Raw genomic sequence first — 17,603 nt, 5'->3', positions numbered from 1 at the left:
AAAATGTACAAAATGGACTATTTTTTTTCTCGCTTATTTTACAAAAAGCAGCCTTATTAAAAAATTTTGAAGAAAATAAAATTGTTTCTTGGTCCCTTTTTGTCCCCTTATTCCTAAACTTTTGGTACCGTAACTCCCAAAATCAATCCAAACCTAACTTTTGTGGTATTGAACCTTCTTGTAAAATTTCATAGAAGTCCATTCACTTAAACTAAATTTATCAACATCATACCATTATACAAACCCAGAAATTTGTTTGCAGTCATATAAAACCAGTGTTGTTTACCACCATTCTTATAAACCAATGTAATTGCAGTTGTTTTTTTAACACAATTTTTTTATTACAAAAATCAAGTTGCACCCTTTTTTACATTTTGGACTTTGATAAAACCTCACAACTGTAGTTCGAAATAATACATAGATATAATAATAAAAAAAGAATTAAAAATAGATACATATTTAGAGACAATTCATTTGTTTTGCTTCTAATGCTGTACATTGCCTTAAGACTTTGCTCAGAAAATTTTGTTTGTGTTTCCAAAAATTGCATCATAATTAATTGTATAAAATACCCAGATATATTTTATCCACTACTTCCATTTGAGTACCGATATACAGCTATACTTTGCAAATTTTATTCTACCTCGGCTTCACAAAACTTTAATGTTGGCTTTCTAATATTTAGTTTAAAGCTCTATTTATCTGTGTATAGTTCATAAGTGTCTTATATATCTCAGAGAATAGACACAGTTTCTGAAAATTATTTACAGGGGTTTCATTATTTTTTTAGACTGGAGGTACCTTTGAGATTATAGGGGGAACCAAACCCAAACGGCGAGGGGTCTTGGGGCCGCTTAAGGACCCCAGTAGGTCCAAGGCTAGCCCTGGTAGGGGGGAAGCTCCTGGATTTTAGGGATTTCAGCCTTAATTTTTTACTTTAAAAAAAGTCTGTAATATTTGCTTCAATTTTGGGTAAGTTAACATTGAATTGTTTTTTTTCTAGAGTAATTATCTGAAAATACATTGCTTATAATTATTTTGTAATCAGTTATAAAATATGTATGACCTATAATGCAGGGGTTTCATGTGAAATGTTGTTTAAATGTTTTGTTTGTTTTTATACTTTTATTAAATGTTTTGCATTTGTTCAATATTGTAAAAGAAATTTCATAAGTTACAGACATTGTAGTATATATTATTAAATTAACATGCTCTCATGCAAAACAGCTAACAAACGTTTTTGATATATGCTAAGTGTTGTGATGATTGTTCTTTTTTGAACTGATTTGATACAATTAACGATTTTCTGAATTCCATAGAATGTGTCAATGTTCACCTTTATCAAACCTTTTATTCATAAAATAATCTGTGATACAAGCTGCTTTCCTTTTATTAGACATAAGTATTGTGCTGTTGTTGTTTAAATCATCAACAATTTGCCGCTTAAAAATATACTGCTAAATCGTCCCATTTTAAAGCGCTCTTACGATACAGATACAGACACGTGGTATATGATTATCACTTCTCCTACTTTGGAGGTGTGCCTAAATTGGCAGATAGATCTATACTTTAACGGTGACCTCGACGAAGACACCTATAAACATACACATGAACGGCGTACACGGAGATTATCACTCGAGGAAAGAAATAAATTAGATTTGAACGATCTTCAAAAGAATTTTACAGATTATTTTTTTTTGTATTTTTATTTTTTCTGCCGGTACCAGACGCTTCCGTAGGCGGGTAAAAGTACCGGGTCTTAATGAATGCACATTAACATCTTTATAACATTATCAGTTTTATCAGCTTTTTTCAGTTTATCCATGATTTCAAGCTATCAACTCTCATATCAGTCATATGGTTAAAAAAATGTTTGAAGTTAATAAAAATGTAATCTTAGAAAATCTGAAAAACTAGTTCTGATCTTTTTATAAACAAAAATTGACATAAAACAAATTGTTGAATGAGACAGATTATGATATAACACATCAATGGACAGTAAATAAATATAAAATCTTAATACGATACAATAAAAAGTTTGATATGAATAAAAGATGTAGGTTGTTTATCAAAGAGACAGCAACCAGTCAACAACAATAATGATTAAGGACTCTGCATGACAGCTAAGGATCTCCAAAAATAGATAAAAAAACACACAATGATTTATTTGAAATTAACAGTTGAAGGAAAAAATCATTTGAATTTCTTAAACATGAGCATTTCTTCTCAAATTGTTTTATGTCTTTTAAATAATTTAAAGTGATTGATAGATATCTTCAGTTACCAGAGTAATTTTGAGAATAATTGATACAATGAAATAATGGATTGAAATAATATTATTTTCAACCACAATAACAGAATTTTCTTTTCATGATCAATAGAAAAGCATACCAAAGTCTTTAAAAGATACATGTATATGTATTACATAGCAATATTATAGTTCTGTAGAATACAATCCTCATTGTTTATTTTATCTAGAAGCTAAATTGAATTTTGCCAAGTATCTGCCATCTTCACCACAAATAAAACCTGAAGACTCATTATGTTTAAAACAAATACACTTAGGCTCCTTCAGTCCATCCTCTTCACTAAACAGTACTTTACTATTCTGTCCATCTTTTGATATTACTATTATTCCATCAGAGTTAATGTCTGCTACAATAATGTTACCATAAGTATCTGTACAAAGTCCTTCTGGTAGTGATAAATCCTGTGTATATTTCCAGATCTGTTTACCTGATTCATCATAACAGTATACTGCTTTACCTACAAATTCACTATAGATTACTCTGTCATTACAGTAAACAAGGTTATACAGGTAATCTTCACACTCAACTGGTATTGACTTCAGTGTATTTCCTTCCAAGTCTATAATACGGATTTCATCTTTATATAAACCTACAGCCATAGAATTATTGGAGAATGATAAACCCCAGCATCCTTTGTCTAATGTGATAACTTTGGTAACTGTTTCATTCTCCATATTAAAGATCTTAATGGCCTTCTCCTCAGGATAAGTTATTGCTATAGTGTTCTGATTGATCTGTGTAACACTCTCGACTCCACCAGATATAGGTAACTGTTTCTGTAGTTTGCCATCAGAAGTAAGTAGGTTAACTTTACCACCACACTGTTCCACTACTATAACTCTTCCATCCATCAGACAAATCATGTCATTGATACTCTTTATGTTGATCTCTATCTTTGTCTCTATATTCATTGTCATGTTGTTTATGTTGGATTGTACTCGTGATTGTACTTGTGCTTTCCTCCTCACACTTGTTTCTCTATTCAAGTCTATATTTTTTTTAACAACCATTACTTCTCCTAGGGATTCTAGTGATCTTATCTTGCTTTGTATACTTTCTATTTCATCATTTTGTTTCATTTTGATATCAAATTCTTTTGCCCTATCATCATCTTCCAGATCATCAACATATCTTTGACATTGATGTACTTGTTGTTCAATCTGATGTAAACCTAGAAATGATTGGAGTTTTGAAGTGTGTGGTATAACTGTATGTAATTGTTCTTGCATTTTCTTTAAGTTTTTCTGTTTTCCATCAATTTCAGTTTTTAAATCTGATGCTTTTGATTTTTCTTGATTTAAGATGGTGTCTGTTTCTTGGCATAGCTTCTTCTCCAGGTCATCTAAATGTTTATTTATTTTCTTTCTATATTTCACAATAGTTTCCTTTATGCTGTCCACTTGTTCTTCTCCTCTTTTGATGTTTCCTGATTTGTTGCTCATTATTTCATTCAAAATCTGTAATGTGGAGTTAATATCCATATCTATTTTTTTTGTTGATTTTTCAATTTTGGTGTTGTCTACTACACCTTCTAAACTTTTTATTCCAGTACATTTTGAATGATTTATGGAAATACATTCATCACAGCAAGGCATTAAATGACTGGGACAGTACAGTTTTAGCTGTTGACCATGTATGTCACATTCTGTATTGATAGCTCTGATGGAGGGTTTATATCTTTTGATATCAATAGTTTTATGATCTCGTGTTCCTTTGAATTTTTTGTGTTGACCAGAACATGTTGAACACAAGCCTTCATTACAGTTGTAACACCAGATGTCAGCTTTAGTGTTGACTCTTCCTTCTTGACAAGGTCCACATAGTATAACTTTATTTGAAGCCATGACCTAAACAAAAATGAAATATAATAATTTGATCTAATAGGTAGGGTCCAATGGGTATAGATTTAAGGAATAACAGTACTGTAGTTGAAGAGTTGCCACCGTCAATTGTAGATTTGACGGTTGCAAATGCATTTTTACTGGCGACACGTAGCGGAGACAGTAAAACAGAGATTTGCGACCGTCAAATCAAAATTGACGGTGGCAACTCTTCAACTACAGCACTGTTATTCCGATTCTAATGCATTTCAAAAAGAAATAATACGATTAAACTTGGAAAAATGTCTAAATTTGACAAATAAAAAAAAATCCGTGTAACTTTATGAATGATTTTGGCGCAAAGACATCATGGGTAATTGTGACGTCATACAAATGAAAACTTACAAACTGGAGGTTATTACGTTACCTGTACGCTTCAAATTCTGATAAAATAACTTTAAAACGCCGAATTAGAGGTAGGTGTTGTTTTATTTCGGATTATATAGTAGTAATCCAACATTTGATGATTCAATCATTTCAAAATGGTTGTCCCTCCTTAGTTACGCCTGGTCAACTGTGAATTTGACGGCAACTTTTAGCCAATGAAAAAAATTGTTACATACAAATTGCATTAGAATTACTATTATTATGTTATCTTATTTGTATAAGGTGAGACGTTATTTGTAACTAAAATTGATGTTAAGTATAATATTGACTAGTTATTGTACTTTATTGCTTTAACAATGAGATATTCATTCAAAAATAGGAAAAAAGGCTGAAAATATACTAATTATTAACACTTAGTCATTTTTTGTGCCCTTTATAGCTTGCTGTTTTTCTGGTTTGAACCATGGAAGGCTCTGTGTTGAAGGCCGTACTTTGACCTATAATATACTTTTACAAGTAATGATTTGGATGGACAGTTGTCTCCTTGGGACACACACTACATGATGTTCAGTATGAATAATCACATTTTGTCAATTAAAACATCAAATTGTTCTAAAATGTTCTTCCTAATTTTCAACTGGTTTCACTGTTTGACAAATATTCATGCATATGGTTGCTTGAGATGTTGTCAAGCTGTGGTAGGACTATTAGGGACACATTATTAGATCCTGAAGGTCATTATATAGTACAACTGTGGTACTTTTAAAAAAGGATAGTGAAATTAACAATTTAGAAACACCTTCAAAATTCTCATTATATCAATTTAACTCAGTATTTCTGCCAATCTGATATGATAAACATATACTGTGTTCATGCAATGCTTGTTACAATGATCTGACAATAATCCATTCTACTTTCTGTTTTAAAAAACCTTTCAGGGTTGAAAGATATCGTTGTAATGATTAAATAAACTTATCATAGGATCAAAATTTTATATTTACGCCAGATATTTACCTTCAAACATTTGAAGGCAGAAATTTCATTGGCTGATTTGATAATTAAGATAACAGAAAATAGTGTATCCAAATCCCATATTTGATGAAAAAAAATGTTATGTTTAAGCAGATGACATACAAAATATTCTGAAGTCATTATAGTGTAAAATATTTGAAAAAAAATATTATGATTAATAGCGTTGAAAAACTAAATAAAAATGTTCCAGTTTGATTTTGATAGTCAAGGTCAATTTTATGTTTCAATATATACATACTTTGTTAAGGTAGTTAATTTATTATACTATATAAACGTGAATATGAATATTCTATAAACCCAGGTCCTGTAACATTGTCAAACTAATACAGATAATTAGTATAACTTAATACCTCTTGATGAATGCAAAAGTCCTTTCAGTTGTTTAAATTACAATTTAAAGTCATTTCCTTCACTGTTTCTCAAAATATGGTCGTAGCAGGAAGTAAATAAGATCATGTTTATACCTGCTTCCGGTAACCTATAAACATTTAAATCACGTATATTATATATACAATGAAATATGATATATATTGATAATAATTGGGCCAATGAATTAAAACATTTTATCAGATCTATTTATTATAGTTGTGAAATATTTCTTGTTAAATTTGTATAAGAGGTAAAAAGCTATATATCAGAGACAATTACCTATGAATTACAAAGATGAAATAAATAAATGTCAAAATGATTATTTAGAGCATTTAGGTTTGATAAAACAGGAAAAGTGTCGTTTCAATTTTCAAGATGCAGTAACTTTCACAAGATGCTTCGATTTATTGTTAACAAGTGTGGAATCTAAAATTACAACTGTTTGTCATATTTAATATTTTCAAAGCTGCATCAAAATACCTATCTTACTGGTGATTAATTTAGCATGTTTAGTTGTAAGCAGTTTGTGTACCTGTAACAAATGTACATGATATGTAATATTTATCCAATAACGAAAAATGGTATTGAATATTATTTCAAGATAGAAAAGCTGGTGTAGTATTTGTTCTTGATGGACACCATTATAGCAAATACTTTTCAAATAAAATAGTTAGAAAGAGCATTGATAGCAGTGGCGGATCCAGAAATTTTCATAAGTGGGGGCCCACTGACTCACCTAAGAGGGGGCCTGCTCTAGTCACGCTTCAGTGATTCCCTATATAAGCAACCAATTTTTTTCCCAAAAAGGGGGGGCCCAGGCCCCCTGGCCCCCCCTAAATCCGCCTCTTGATAGAGGTTTCACCATTCTTCCTCTTTATTATGACATCAAAGGGCAGATAAACAAAGTGAACAATCTTGAAACCATGTTGCTCTTTTTTTCAAAAAACTTTACAAATAAAATTATCAGTAAATCATAAACATTTCATCATAACTGAAGATCAATCTTAAAAAATTTAATCGTTAGACTGATTTTTGTGAAAAGATTCACTGAAGCTTAACACACTGACATTATTATTTCAAGTCCTTTTAAATTGTCAATCTTAAATAATACAAATCTTTTCAATTAAATACCTATATATTAACCTGATAAAGGTAACAAGCAAATATTTAATTGACATTGATCATACTAGAGAATAGGATATAAGCACTGTGCTTAAACGGCTGTGGGTAACTTAAGTTACCCACAGCCCAAGATGGAGCCGCCTTGCGTCGGTTAGATACTTTTCTTCTATAGAATAACAATACCACGAATGCATCAATTAAACAACTGAATTTAAAAGTTGTATTAATCGTTTAGGGAAACCCCTAAACTGGAAAGGTGATTAAATTCTACAAAATAAACGATCACAACATGATTTTGAAAAACACTTAGGCTGTCCGTAACTTCAAAACAACTTGTCCGTAACTTTTTTCATCATACCAATAGAGATGTCCGTAACTTTCAAAGAATCGACATACGCGGATGTAATGTTTAAACTGATGATAGAGATTGCATCGAATACATATTCACAAAACGAAGTAGATGTCTAGTATGATATAATTCATTGTATCGATGGAAGACAAAATTGGGAAAAATATGAAAAAAATCACGATAAATCCGCAAAACTCGGGTCTCAATTTGTATAACGTCGGGGTACCCGAATCGCCTAGTTCGGAGGGTTGTTTCCGATCATAGCAGATAAACTGTTGAAACATCATTGTTTGTTTTTATTTTTGAACAAGTAGACTACACAAGTTTTTTTTACACATACATGTAGCATGTATACACTTACTGGTTTTCTGCCAGCAACGACAAGGGTAGCGTGAATCCGGGATTTTGGAGGGGAACCCAAATTGCCCAGGCATACAGTGGATAGACTATACGAGACTTAAGTGCACAAACTTTTCCCGTCTTTTTGAAAAAGCCAAAAACACTTTTCTCTCATCCCCACAAAAACGAATCCCATCAGCATTGACAGTAAAATAAAAGGGGTGTCAATCTGGACACACTGGGCCGTTGCGCACGGTGATATTGCGGCACCCTTGCCAAGATTTACAGTAAATGGGAAAACTTGAAAAAAGGACATTTTGTATAAATGAATAAACCTAGTTTTACAGCTAGCTGCATATTTCATTTGTATGCAAGTTGCATTAAATCTTATTAAACTGAATAAAATTAAAAGACACAATAGGTAAAAGTCAGTGACAATAAAAGGAAAAGAGCAGTCAACATAGTGTTACAATTCGACATAGTATATAAAAATATAAATAACTACGTAGGACAACAGGGTAATTTAATAGTCTAACAACCCCTGATAACATACAAAGAGAGAAAAAAAACATACTAGGAAACATATTCAAAAAATCATAACACTATAACTAACTGGTGGGATGTATAAATACCGAGCCGCGTCAAAGAGTATTCATCAAAATACACATAGAAAGAAACAGAGGTGAAGGTAAACCGAAAACATATAATTAAACTCAAAACATTAAAGAATATGGAAAAGCCTTGGTCTGACAAGCGAAAAACGTCGATAAGACGCACATCAGTAAATAAAAGTTCAAACCATAACCAGGATGGAGTACCACAAACCCAACATAAAACTGCTGTGGTGTAAGTATGATGCGTTAATAAAATCACATTTGGTGGTGAATGAGTAGTATAAACGGCCGCGAAGGTTACAAATATGATGTTAATTGTCTTCTAATTGTTGAAATTATAATTCTTAAAATTTTAAATCAAAAGTTACCCACATCTAAAAATAAAGTTACGGACAGTCTGCTTAATTTCGATCAAAAAGTTACGGACATCTTATTCATTTTTTAAAGTTGGTCTTGCGCTTTAGTGAACTCTATATTAACAAATTTATGGTAATTGTTAGTCATTTCTTTATTCAATAATCCTATAAATATTTACATTCTGTATGAAAAACGTCGCAAAAGGTACATTTTGTATGAATTAAATATCAACGAGTTTAGAGTCCGCCATCTTGGGCTGTGGGTAACTTAAGTTACCCACAGCCGTTTAAGCACAGTGATAAGGAGGAAAATCTTAACTTTAAAAAGGAATTTAATTGTATAGTTAGATTTTAAAGAAAAAAAAGAAAAACTTCATTTACACCTATCAAATTCTCTACCACTACTCTAATGCATATCTAAAAGCAATGATATATAATAGGTTAACAAAAACTATAAAATTAGAATGAAACCATGTTCTGCAGTATTTCATAAATTATTTTAAATGCACATTAGCTACATGGCAAAACATCATGTCAAATCAATGAAAACTTTCAAACTGAAGGTTATTCAGTTCGCAGTGGCGTAGCCAGGGTTCATATGATGTGGATGCGAAACTGTCGCCGAGCGGAGCGGGGCGAAAAAAATTTGGGACCATTTTATGCAGAAAATGATATTTTTTTGACATTTTCCCTGTATGCATGTGTACGCCCCAACAATCCGACACTGGCTAGATTTTTGTTTAATTTCAAAATACCCACCAATATATATGTTTCTCGAAGGATTCGAATTGACTCCCTTTTGTTGGAATTTGAGCCTCCAAATGAGGTTTTTGATTATTTTTCTTAACGAGTTGCAGGGGACATGGAAATATCGGACGGATGTCCGTCCGGACTTGTTAGCCCTCAGGGCCGTAACTAGCCCTTTTTAATACTGAGGCAAAATATATTCGCCAAGCGTAGCGAGGCGAACAATTTTTGGCGAGGGGTCTGTGGGCCGCTTAAGGCCCCCAGAAGCTCTGAGAAAAATAACGCAAAATCGTGCATTCTGAGCGTTTCCCAGACTCTTTCTTACATAGAAACGCAAATCATTTTTAGCTATTTTTTCGACAATATTCTGGTCTCAAAGCAAACACATAGATTCATTGTTATTTAAGACTTTAAAGTTTTAGGGAAATTCAAAACATTAAAAGACCGATATGTAGGATAAAGCAAAAATCGTAATTCTCATAATCATTATACCGGATCTGTCTGTCTGTTCTTGTCTTGTATTGTGCTGACTTGAGAGATTTTTTATGACTAGATTTAAATATAGTGAGTCATTAGTGCAGTAATATACGTTAAATACTAGTACTGTTCAAGTCGACACTAGGGACCATATCATGCATGACCTTGTTTTACGGTATTTATGATTCTTTCATTATTGAAGACCCTCCAGCAACTATCAAGATGAAGAACAGGAATAAAAACTTTGACCATTGATCATTTGTGTTTTTTTCTATACATTTACATTGTGTGCGATTAGCTCCTGTGCACGTGTACTTCATATGTTAAAGGGTCTGAACACGACTTAATGCAAATTTAACCCTTGAATGTAAAAGGTCATATGGAAATACATTGATGTTTTTTTCAACAAATGATTTGATACCGGGAATTTGGTGGTCTTACTTTAATTTAAACCATGTCAGCTATCTAGTTTTATCCACAGGCACTTGGGTATATGATACAGTTATTTTTTTTTATTTTTTTGTTGATTAAGATATTCAATTTTCCATATTTATAATAGATATCTATCACGTCTGTGCATATCTCACCTACAGAAAATATCTAATTTTGCAATCCATTGGGTATGGTTTTATATACAAGAAAGACAGTTTCGTATTCTTTGATATCAAGTTCAATTCTCCATGCAGAAACGACCACTTTTATCTGTGTCCAGTAGCATCGTAGATTCTTAAAATATTTTCTCGCATAATGCCTGGACACCGGTGGACATACAACATTACACAGTGTGACACGTTTACAAATGAAAATCAACACTCAGACTAGTCATTAAGTAGGACAATAAATGAACAAAAGACAAACCCGGGACACAGAAGTACAAACAATAGACCATCAACTCTGAAAACCAAAAGTAAAATAGAAACATGGATTACGAAAAATATGCAGGGGCGACATCAGAGAGTGAAGAGAACTTGCTTCTTGCAAGACACTTCAGTGAAAACAATTTGATATGAAGACAATCATATGAAACAGTCTTTTGTTTTAGTTTTTTTTTTTTTTTTTTTTTAAATTTAAAACATGAGGCATTTGCCTCATTTGCCTCAATGTAGTTACGGCCCTGGCCCTGTCATGTGTACAATTCTTGCCATATTTTTGTGATATTTATATCATCAGCAATATTTTTGACTCTTGCGATAATAAGTACTGATCGAATATTTTTAACCAATTAATACCTTTGAAATATAAATTATAACGGAAATCCCACTGCATTTGGCCTGAAGCTTTTATTTCTCTTAAGATATTAATAAAAAAAAAGAAAAAAATGTTTTTTTTGTTATTTCACTTGTATCTTGGATAGATAAAATATGAACAATGCGGGGACATTTATCGTTCTTTTATTGAAAATAAAATTAATATTTTTACCTAGATGGAAAAGGGAATTTATAAGTCCAGGAATTATCAAATTCCGTTACAAGGCCGTAACTAGGCATCTTATTTTAGTGAGGCAAAAGAATTTTTTTTTGGAGGTTATGAAATGAATGGTGCAAAATCCTGCATTCTAGGAATTTTTAGAGAGTTTGCTAATGTTTTGAATTTGGACACTTTTATATAAATTTTTCATATTTTTAGACTTTTACTAATGTTCACCAAATTTTTAACAACTTTATTTAAATTTATATGTAAGATAATCATCCAAATATAACTGATTTGAGTCTGTTGCCAGAACATAGAACAAACATCGATTCAGTAGAGTTTGCCAAATTTTTCTATGGCTGGTTCAGTCAAATCGTTTCAAAATCATAATTTGGTCTTGCTGCTGATAGCCTTATCGCGATGAACATGGAGCATGGCAAGACCGCACATTCTCTCGCCACTCATGCATGCTCTTTTCCAAGTTTTCCGTCGTTTCAGGGCAGTCTGTGTTTCTAAAGGTAGCACATTATCATCAACACAATGATCAATGATCATGAATCAATGTCTTCCAATTTCTTCTCCTTCAGCAATTCGGTAGCAGCATCGGTAGTAACAATTTTGTTTGCAAAAGGGAATTAAGCTTTCCTGTAAGCACCATCATACTGTCGCAGTTACAAAATATTAAACTCGCTTTTATGCTGACAAAGAGTAGACAAACTAGGGATAGAATGAGATAAGATACATGTATATGATTCTATCTATATATATGAAATGGGTACAAGGGAATTGGAATGGAGTTTATAAATACTAGTCATGTCCCAGGAAACGATATCAGGATATGATTGATTAGTTGTTAACTAATAATGTTGTTATGTCATCGCTCTGCTTGGCTCAATTTCAGACCAAACATGTCCGCAGATCTGCGTATCATCATCTTCTGCGCTTGCCGTAGCCGACGATGCGCTACGATGTAGACTTTTTCGAAAAAGTCAGCACTTTTCAGTGATTTATCTATAAACAAATTAAGCCTAAAAGAAAGACTTTTATACTGCTTCGGAAAAAGTTAAACGCTATTCTCATATCCTCACTATTGTTACGTTTAGATACTAGTACATCTGTGTGTTTCTGCTGCGAACACGTGCAATTATACATTTATCTATTTTTTTTTTTTTTTGTCAAAATGATGTGGATGCTTGAGCATCTGAGCATACATGCAAGCTACGCCACTGGTACGTAAAGTTGAATGATATCTTAATAAAACAACATTTTTTTATTTAACAAATTTGCAAATCTATTATGTGAATAGAACAACTGTTAATTATAGTAAATGTCAGCTCACTTATTAGATATGACATAAGCCCCCCCCCCCTCCCCCCAAAAAAGTTACATATATTCAATCAGAATTTTTATTATTGATCATAAGTAAGAATTGGCCAATGTGAGCTATTGCCACCACTTAAGGTCCATCGTCTGTTAACTTTTACAGAAATCTTTGGTTAGATTCAGCTGTCAGTTATGTGGTTTAGTTCTGCTGAGAGACATCCTGCAGACTGTAATAATGATCAGACAATGAAGATAGGGACCATTTAACATTTAGTTTTGATACCAAACTAGTCTAACTCTTAAATTATATTTACAGCCAGCAACAAAACCTGACCATAAAAGACGACCAGTATGTACAAGAATAAGACTGAAAATTTTCCCATTCTTCCTAAGAGCCAGAGATGCTGCAAATGTATTTCCTTCCTGTATCCAGGTAAGTGTTATGGTGATTTAAGCTCTTCTTAAAAGCAGGAGATGATGCTAATGTCTTTATTTCCTGTATCAAGGTAAAAACAGGTGAAAGATACCAAAGGGACAGTCAAACTCATAAGTCAAAAATAAACTGACAACACCATGGCTGGAAAAGAAATAGACCAACAGTCATACAACAGTACACCAATCACAACATGGAAAACTGATTTATTTTTTTTATATATAAATTTCTCACTTATTACGAGTAATAGGTTAACATTGTGAATAGAAATGGGGAATGTGTGAATGACAGTTTTAAGCTGTTGTGTTTTAGTCTATTTTTAAGCAGTTAAGCTGCTTTATGCGAGCACCCTAGATTTATGTTCTACCCAATAAATGCTGAAATATGTGCCACTTTTATTATCTGGCTGGCTGTCATGTTATTTATAACTAATTGGACACTTTTTCATACTTTTTAGTCTGGAATATAAAAACAATACCATAAAAACGTTATATGGTCGTCGATTTACCCAAAAGTTTTGAAGTTGCACATAGGAAGTAGTGCTCGATAGAAATCCTTCTATAGTTTATTATCCCCTGTGCTGTTGGCTAAGATGCCAAAGAACAATTGTATGAAATATTTGATCGCCGAAAATCTATACAGATGAGCGTTTACATTTCCCAAATGGCAAAAGTCGTAGGAATATTGTTTGTCATCGATACGTATTACATACGTCAGTAGTCTATTAATCAGCTGATATAAGTTGGCGGTAATTTCAAATTACATAGAAGACGAAATTTTACGTACCTTTTAAATTGGGAGGATTCTGATGATACATAGGTAGTTTATTATTAATCATTTTATTCGTTTTTTGTCTGAAATGATTGAGATTATTTAAATCACCTTAATTCAGTAATCTTAAATGTATGCTCATTTGTATTCTTGTTAATATTATTGCGTTATCTCGCAAATGACCTCCTTCATGCTTGTCAAATAAAGTTGTTGTTATTGTAGTTTTCTGATTGGTCGATGTCAAGGTCATTAAGATTTGGTGTTACAATGTAACATAATGCTACACGTGCTTTGATTTAGCTCAATGTGCTTCAATAAATATTGAGATTAAAACTTTAACAACTGTTTTCTAAAGGACGGCATTATTTAACTTCCAAAGTTGCATATATTATGTAAAATATTAAGTCCGAATCTGTGACGCGTATCACACTGTAATTGTTTTTGATTTACAAGGTCGATTTCTGGTACAGAAAAATACGACTTTTTTGTTATATGTTTCTTTTTATAATTTTTCACATTTAAACACTCGCTAAGTGTTCTTGAATCAATTCTATGCGGCTCCTTCAGCAACTTTATGCTGTTAAACGATTTTCCCATGACAATAATGTGAAAAGAAATCGCATGATACAATAAAAAGGTAATGACTAACAAGGCTCGAGAAACGTTTATGTTTTTAACAAGTTGAAGTTACAAACAAGTTTTTCTTAAGTCCTACTATTACAGTTATTTAAAGTTTAAATAAATGTTTTTTATTATTATGCTATTAGTAATGGAAGACAGTTAAACCGTAATCAAGATATTTTAATTCAGTTATAATTTGAGACGTTAATAAAATTTATGGCACTGGCTACGGTTACATGGAAATGTAACAATAATAAAAATATTATTGTTACATTGGAGACTAAATGCCGGAATGCATGGTTGGGTAAAGACTTGTTTAATTACGAATGTAACAATAATTATTGAGGCTACGGTTACATTGCATTATTGTTACATGAAAAACAGTAATGTATGATGGGACTAGAAATATGTACTAATAATAAAAGTTGAAGACATTTATTTTATATTTACAATACATTCATTTATTACATACAATTTATTTACTGTAATTTTTGATTTACAATGACAATTTCTACAAATCCAGTAAGTGTTTTTTAAAGTCCGACACATTTTTGGTGAACGAAATTACGTCCTCCACGGATACGTGTACATACAGAAGTTCTTAGTATTTAAGTGACAGTTATCAAACTTTGCTTTTGATGTATCAATCTGCGTCAAATTGTATAGCTGTATGAAATTTATTTCTTGATATTGTTTTAGTTTCGTTTAAAACGCATCCCAAGTTTTAATGTTTTTCACCCTAAACAAAATTGGTTCAAAGTATAATGACAGTAATAAGAGAAGGTGAGCAGTTAAATACTTTAAAAAAGTGAAACCATTGAACTATATTTTTCGCCTTTGGCACTCCTAATCTTGAGTAGTAACTTTAAGAACATCAACTATATGCTCCCATTCAAATGCATTGATCGGCCAACCCCCGGAACCCCCCGGATCCGCCAATGAGTATTATACCAGTATTGTTTAGTACATACAAAATGTATGAAAGAATTAAGCAATACAACTATAGAAGATTTAAGTTTAAAAAAATCTAGCGTACATTGCTGTTTTTCATGTAACAATAACGTAATGCTGAGATTACTAATAATCTCAGCGTAATGTAACCGTAGCCTCAGTAATTATTGTTACATTCGTAATAAAACGGTTCCTCGCCCAACTTTGCATTCCGGCAATTAGTCTCCAGTGTAACAATAATATTTTTATTGTTGTTACATTTTCATGTAACCGTAGCCAGTGCCTAATAAAATTGAGAATGAAAATGGGGAATGTGTCATATAGACAATAACCTGATCTAAAAGCAGACAACAGTCGAAGGTCACCAATGGATCTTTAATGCAGGGAGAAACTCCTACACCCAAAGGATTGCTTTTGCTGGCCCCTTAACATAATAACAAAAATGTATACTATTTCAACTAGTCACTTTGTTCCGGTGGAACTTTTAAATCAGAGGAAGAACAAAGTAACTAGTTAATAAGTTCCTCCGGAACTTTTCAGCTAGTGAGTTCTTTCCGCCCGTAACTTTCTAACGTCGGAACAAAAGAGCATTTACAATAACTTGGACATACACTAAAATCAGAAGTATACACAAGAAATTAAAATTTAAAAAAATGTACAAAACAATTATGAAAAATAAATATGATATACAGCAACAATCACCACATTAGTGGGTCCTCACTATGGACAGGTGCATACAGAATGTGGCGGCTTAAACATCTGAACTGGCACAAAACTCTCCCCTAACATAGGACAGTGTATGTATATAATCTCAGACATTGAATCTTTATAAATATAAATTGGAAATAACTTTTGAAAGTGGTAGGATTGCATAACATAAACATTACTGTACAAGCATTATTTGATACTTTAGAAATAGCTGAGAACAATGCCTGAGATAAATATTTTGACTAATTCCTTACACTATTCATCTGAACTTTGCAAAGTTTGCCTTTGGGTTTTTGATTAACTGCCTATAGCACCCTTTGGTGCTTTGATTCAAATACTAGTAGCAATAGGTAAATTATATTTAGTGTATGGAATAGTTATAAGGTGTACATGCCTTTCTGGCATGATTTATTTGACCTTGTTCTTATTGTCATGGATATTTTAAAATAGTTTATATGGTACTTTTAGTAAAATCTTTATCTGTATGACTTTCAACATAAAATCAATGGTTAGTAAAGCAGGGGAGACATCTTATCTTGTTATGATAAAAACTAATCAAATTTCTTGATTTACAGTATTTTTGATAAAATAAAATTAATACTACTTTCTTAATCTTATTAAAAAGCAGTTTTCAATTTATAAACATTCTCTATAACTTGTGTTAAATTTTCTGACTTATGATATCTTTCAACAGGTTATATTTGACTGTTTGTATGGCCAGAGTACTAATGCCAAGCTAAAGAACATGGCTGTACAATTTGTTCATCATGTTTGTTTGAAGTGAGTATATATCATACCATGTTAGGAATGTAATGTCAATTGTTAGCAGAATAAAAAGCAGAATGCATGCACTATCAAAGGGATATTCCAACTCATAAGATGAAAACATAACTCAAAAAAACTAAAAATGACCAAAATAGTAGACAAAAAGCAACAGTGAAAACTAAAGACTGAGCAAACACAAACCAAACAAAAAAAATCAGAAACAAGAGTGGATCTGAGGTGCTCTGGAAGGGTTAGCAGATCCTGCTCCACATGTGACACCAGTCATGTTGATTATGTTAGTACTACTAGCACTATAGCAACATAATACCAGTGGAACAAAGTGTTCAGAACATGTAGTTTTAAAAATATTTTCTTCAAAGGCATTCTCTTTTATTATTCATTACTGTAACTTTTGATTTATTGACATTTTATAATTAGATAATATCATAAGAAAGTTTCATTAAAAATTAATGGAAGGGTCAGGTAAATAAATACTTTAGATTTTGTTTCAGTTGTGCTGAAAATAAGATTACACCTAATTGTTGTCATTGTGACAAAACCTGTCAGAATTGTACATTACATTTATTTTTCAGTTGTGCTGACAATAAGTTTACCCCTGTTGCCCCTGTGCTATTATCTGGTATGGTTAAACTGATTGGTGAAGCCACTGATGTAAGCTCTTATGAAATTAACACGCTAT

The 17,603-nt window shown here is 32.0% G+C and overlaps 2 protein-coding genes across 4 annotated transcripts in view; one reads left to right on the top strand and one right to left on the bottom strand.

Moving 5' to 3' along the window:
• Positions 1-17,603, top strand: part of LOC139518801 (proteasome adapter and scaffold protein ECM29-like) — a 79,704-nt gene that overhangs the window by 25,008 nt on the left and 37,093 nt on the right. For all 3 annotated transcript variants that reach the window (XM_071310374.1, XM_071310383.1, XM_071310391.1), the window contains exons 9-11: positions 12,971-13,087; positions 16,833-16,918; positions 17,497-17,575. In XM_071310374.1, the coding sequence (XP_071166475.1) occupies positions 12,971-13,087; positions 16,833-16,918; positions 17,497-17,575 (282 nt within the window). The remainder of the gene's footprint in view (positions 1-12,970; positions 13,088-16,832; positions 16,919-17,496; positions 17,576-17,603) is intronic.
• On the bottom strand, positions 499-6,035 carry LOC139518830 (tripartite motif-containing protein 2-like). Its single transcript, XM_071310434.1, has 2 exons — positions 5,899-6,035; positions 499-4,156 (listed from the first exon to the last, which is right to left on the bottom strand). The coding sequence occupies exon 2, from the start codon at positions 4,151-4,153 to the stop codon at positions 2,471-2,473; it is 1,683 nt and encodes a 560-aa protein (XP_071166535.1). The 5' UTR covers positions 4,154-4,156; positions 5,899-6,035; the 3' UTR covers positions 499-2,470.

Source organism: Mytilus edulis, chromosome 1 (genome assembly GCF_963676685.1).
Source record: "Mytilus edulis chromosome 1, xbMytEdul2.2, whole genome shotgun sequence".
Taxonomy (NCBI): Eukaryota; Metazoa; Mollusca; class Bivalvia; order Mytilida; family Mytilidae; genus Mytilus; species Mytilus edulis.
The sequence above is the reverse complement of the archived record's forward strand: the minus strand, read 5'-3'. Positions and strand labels throughout refer to the sequence as shown.

What these genes read in the sequence shown, in the direction of transcription:
- LOC139518830 (XM_071310434.1), bottom strand. Translation starts at nt 4,153, where the DNA reads ATGGCTTCAAATAAAGTTATACTATGTGGACCTTGTCAAGAAGGAAGA.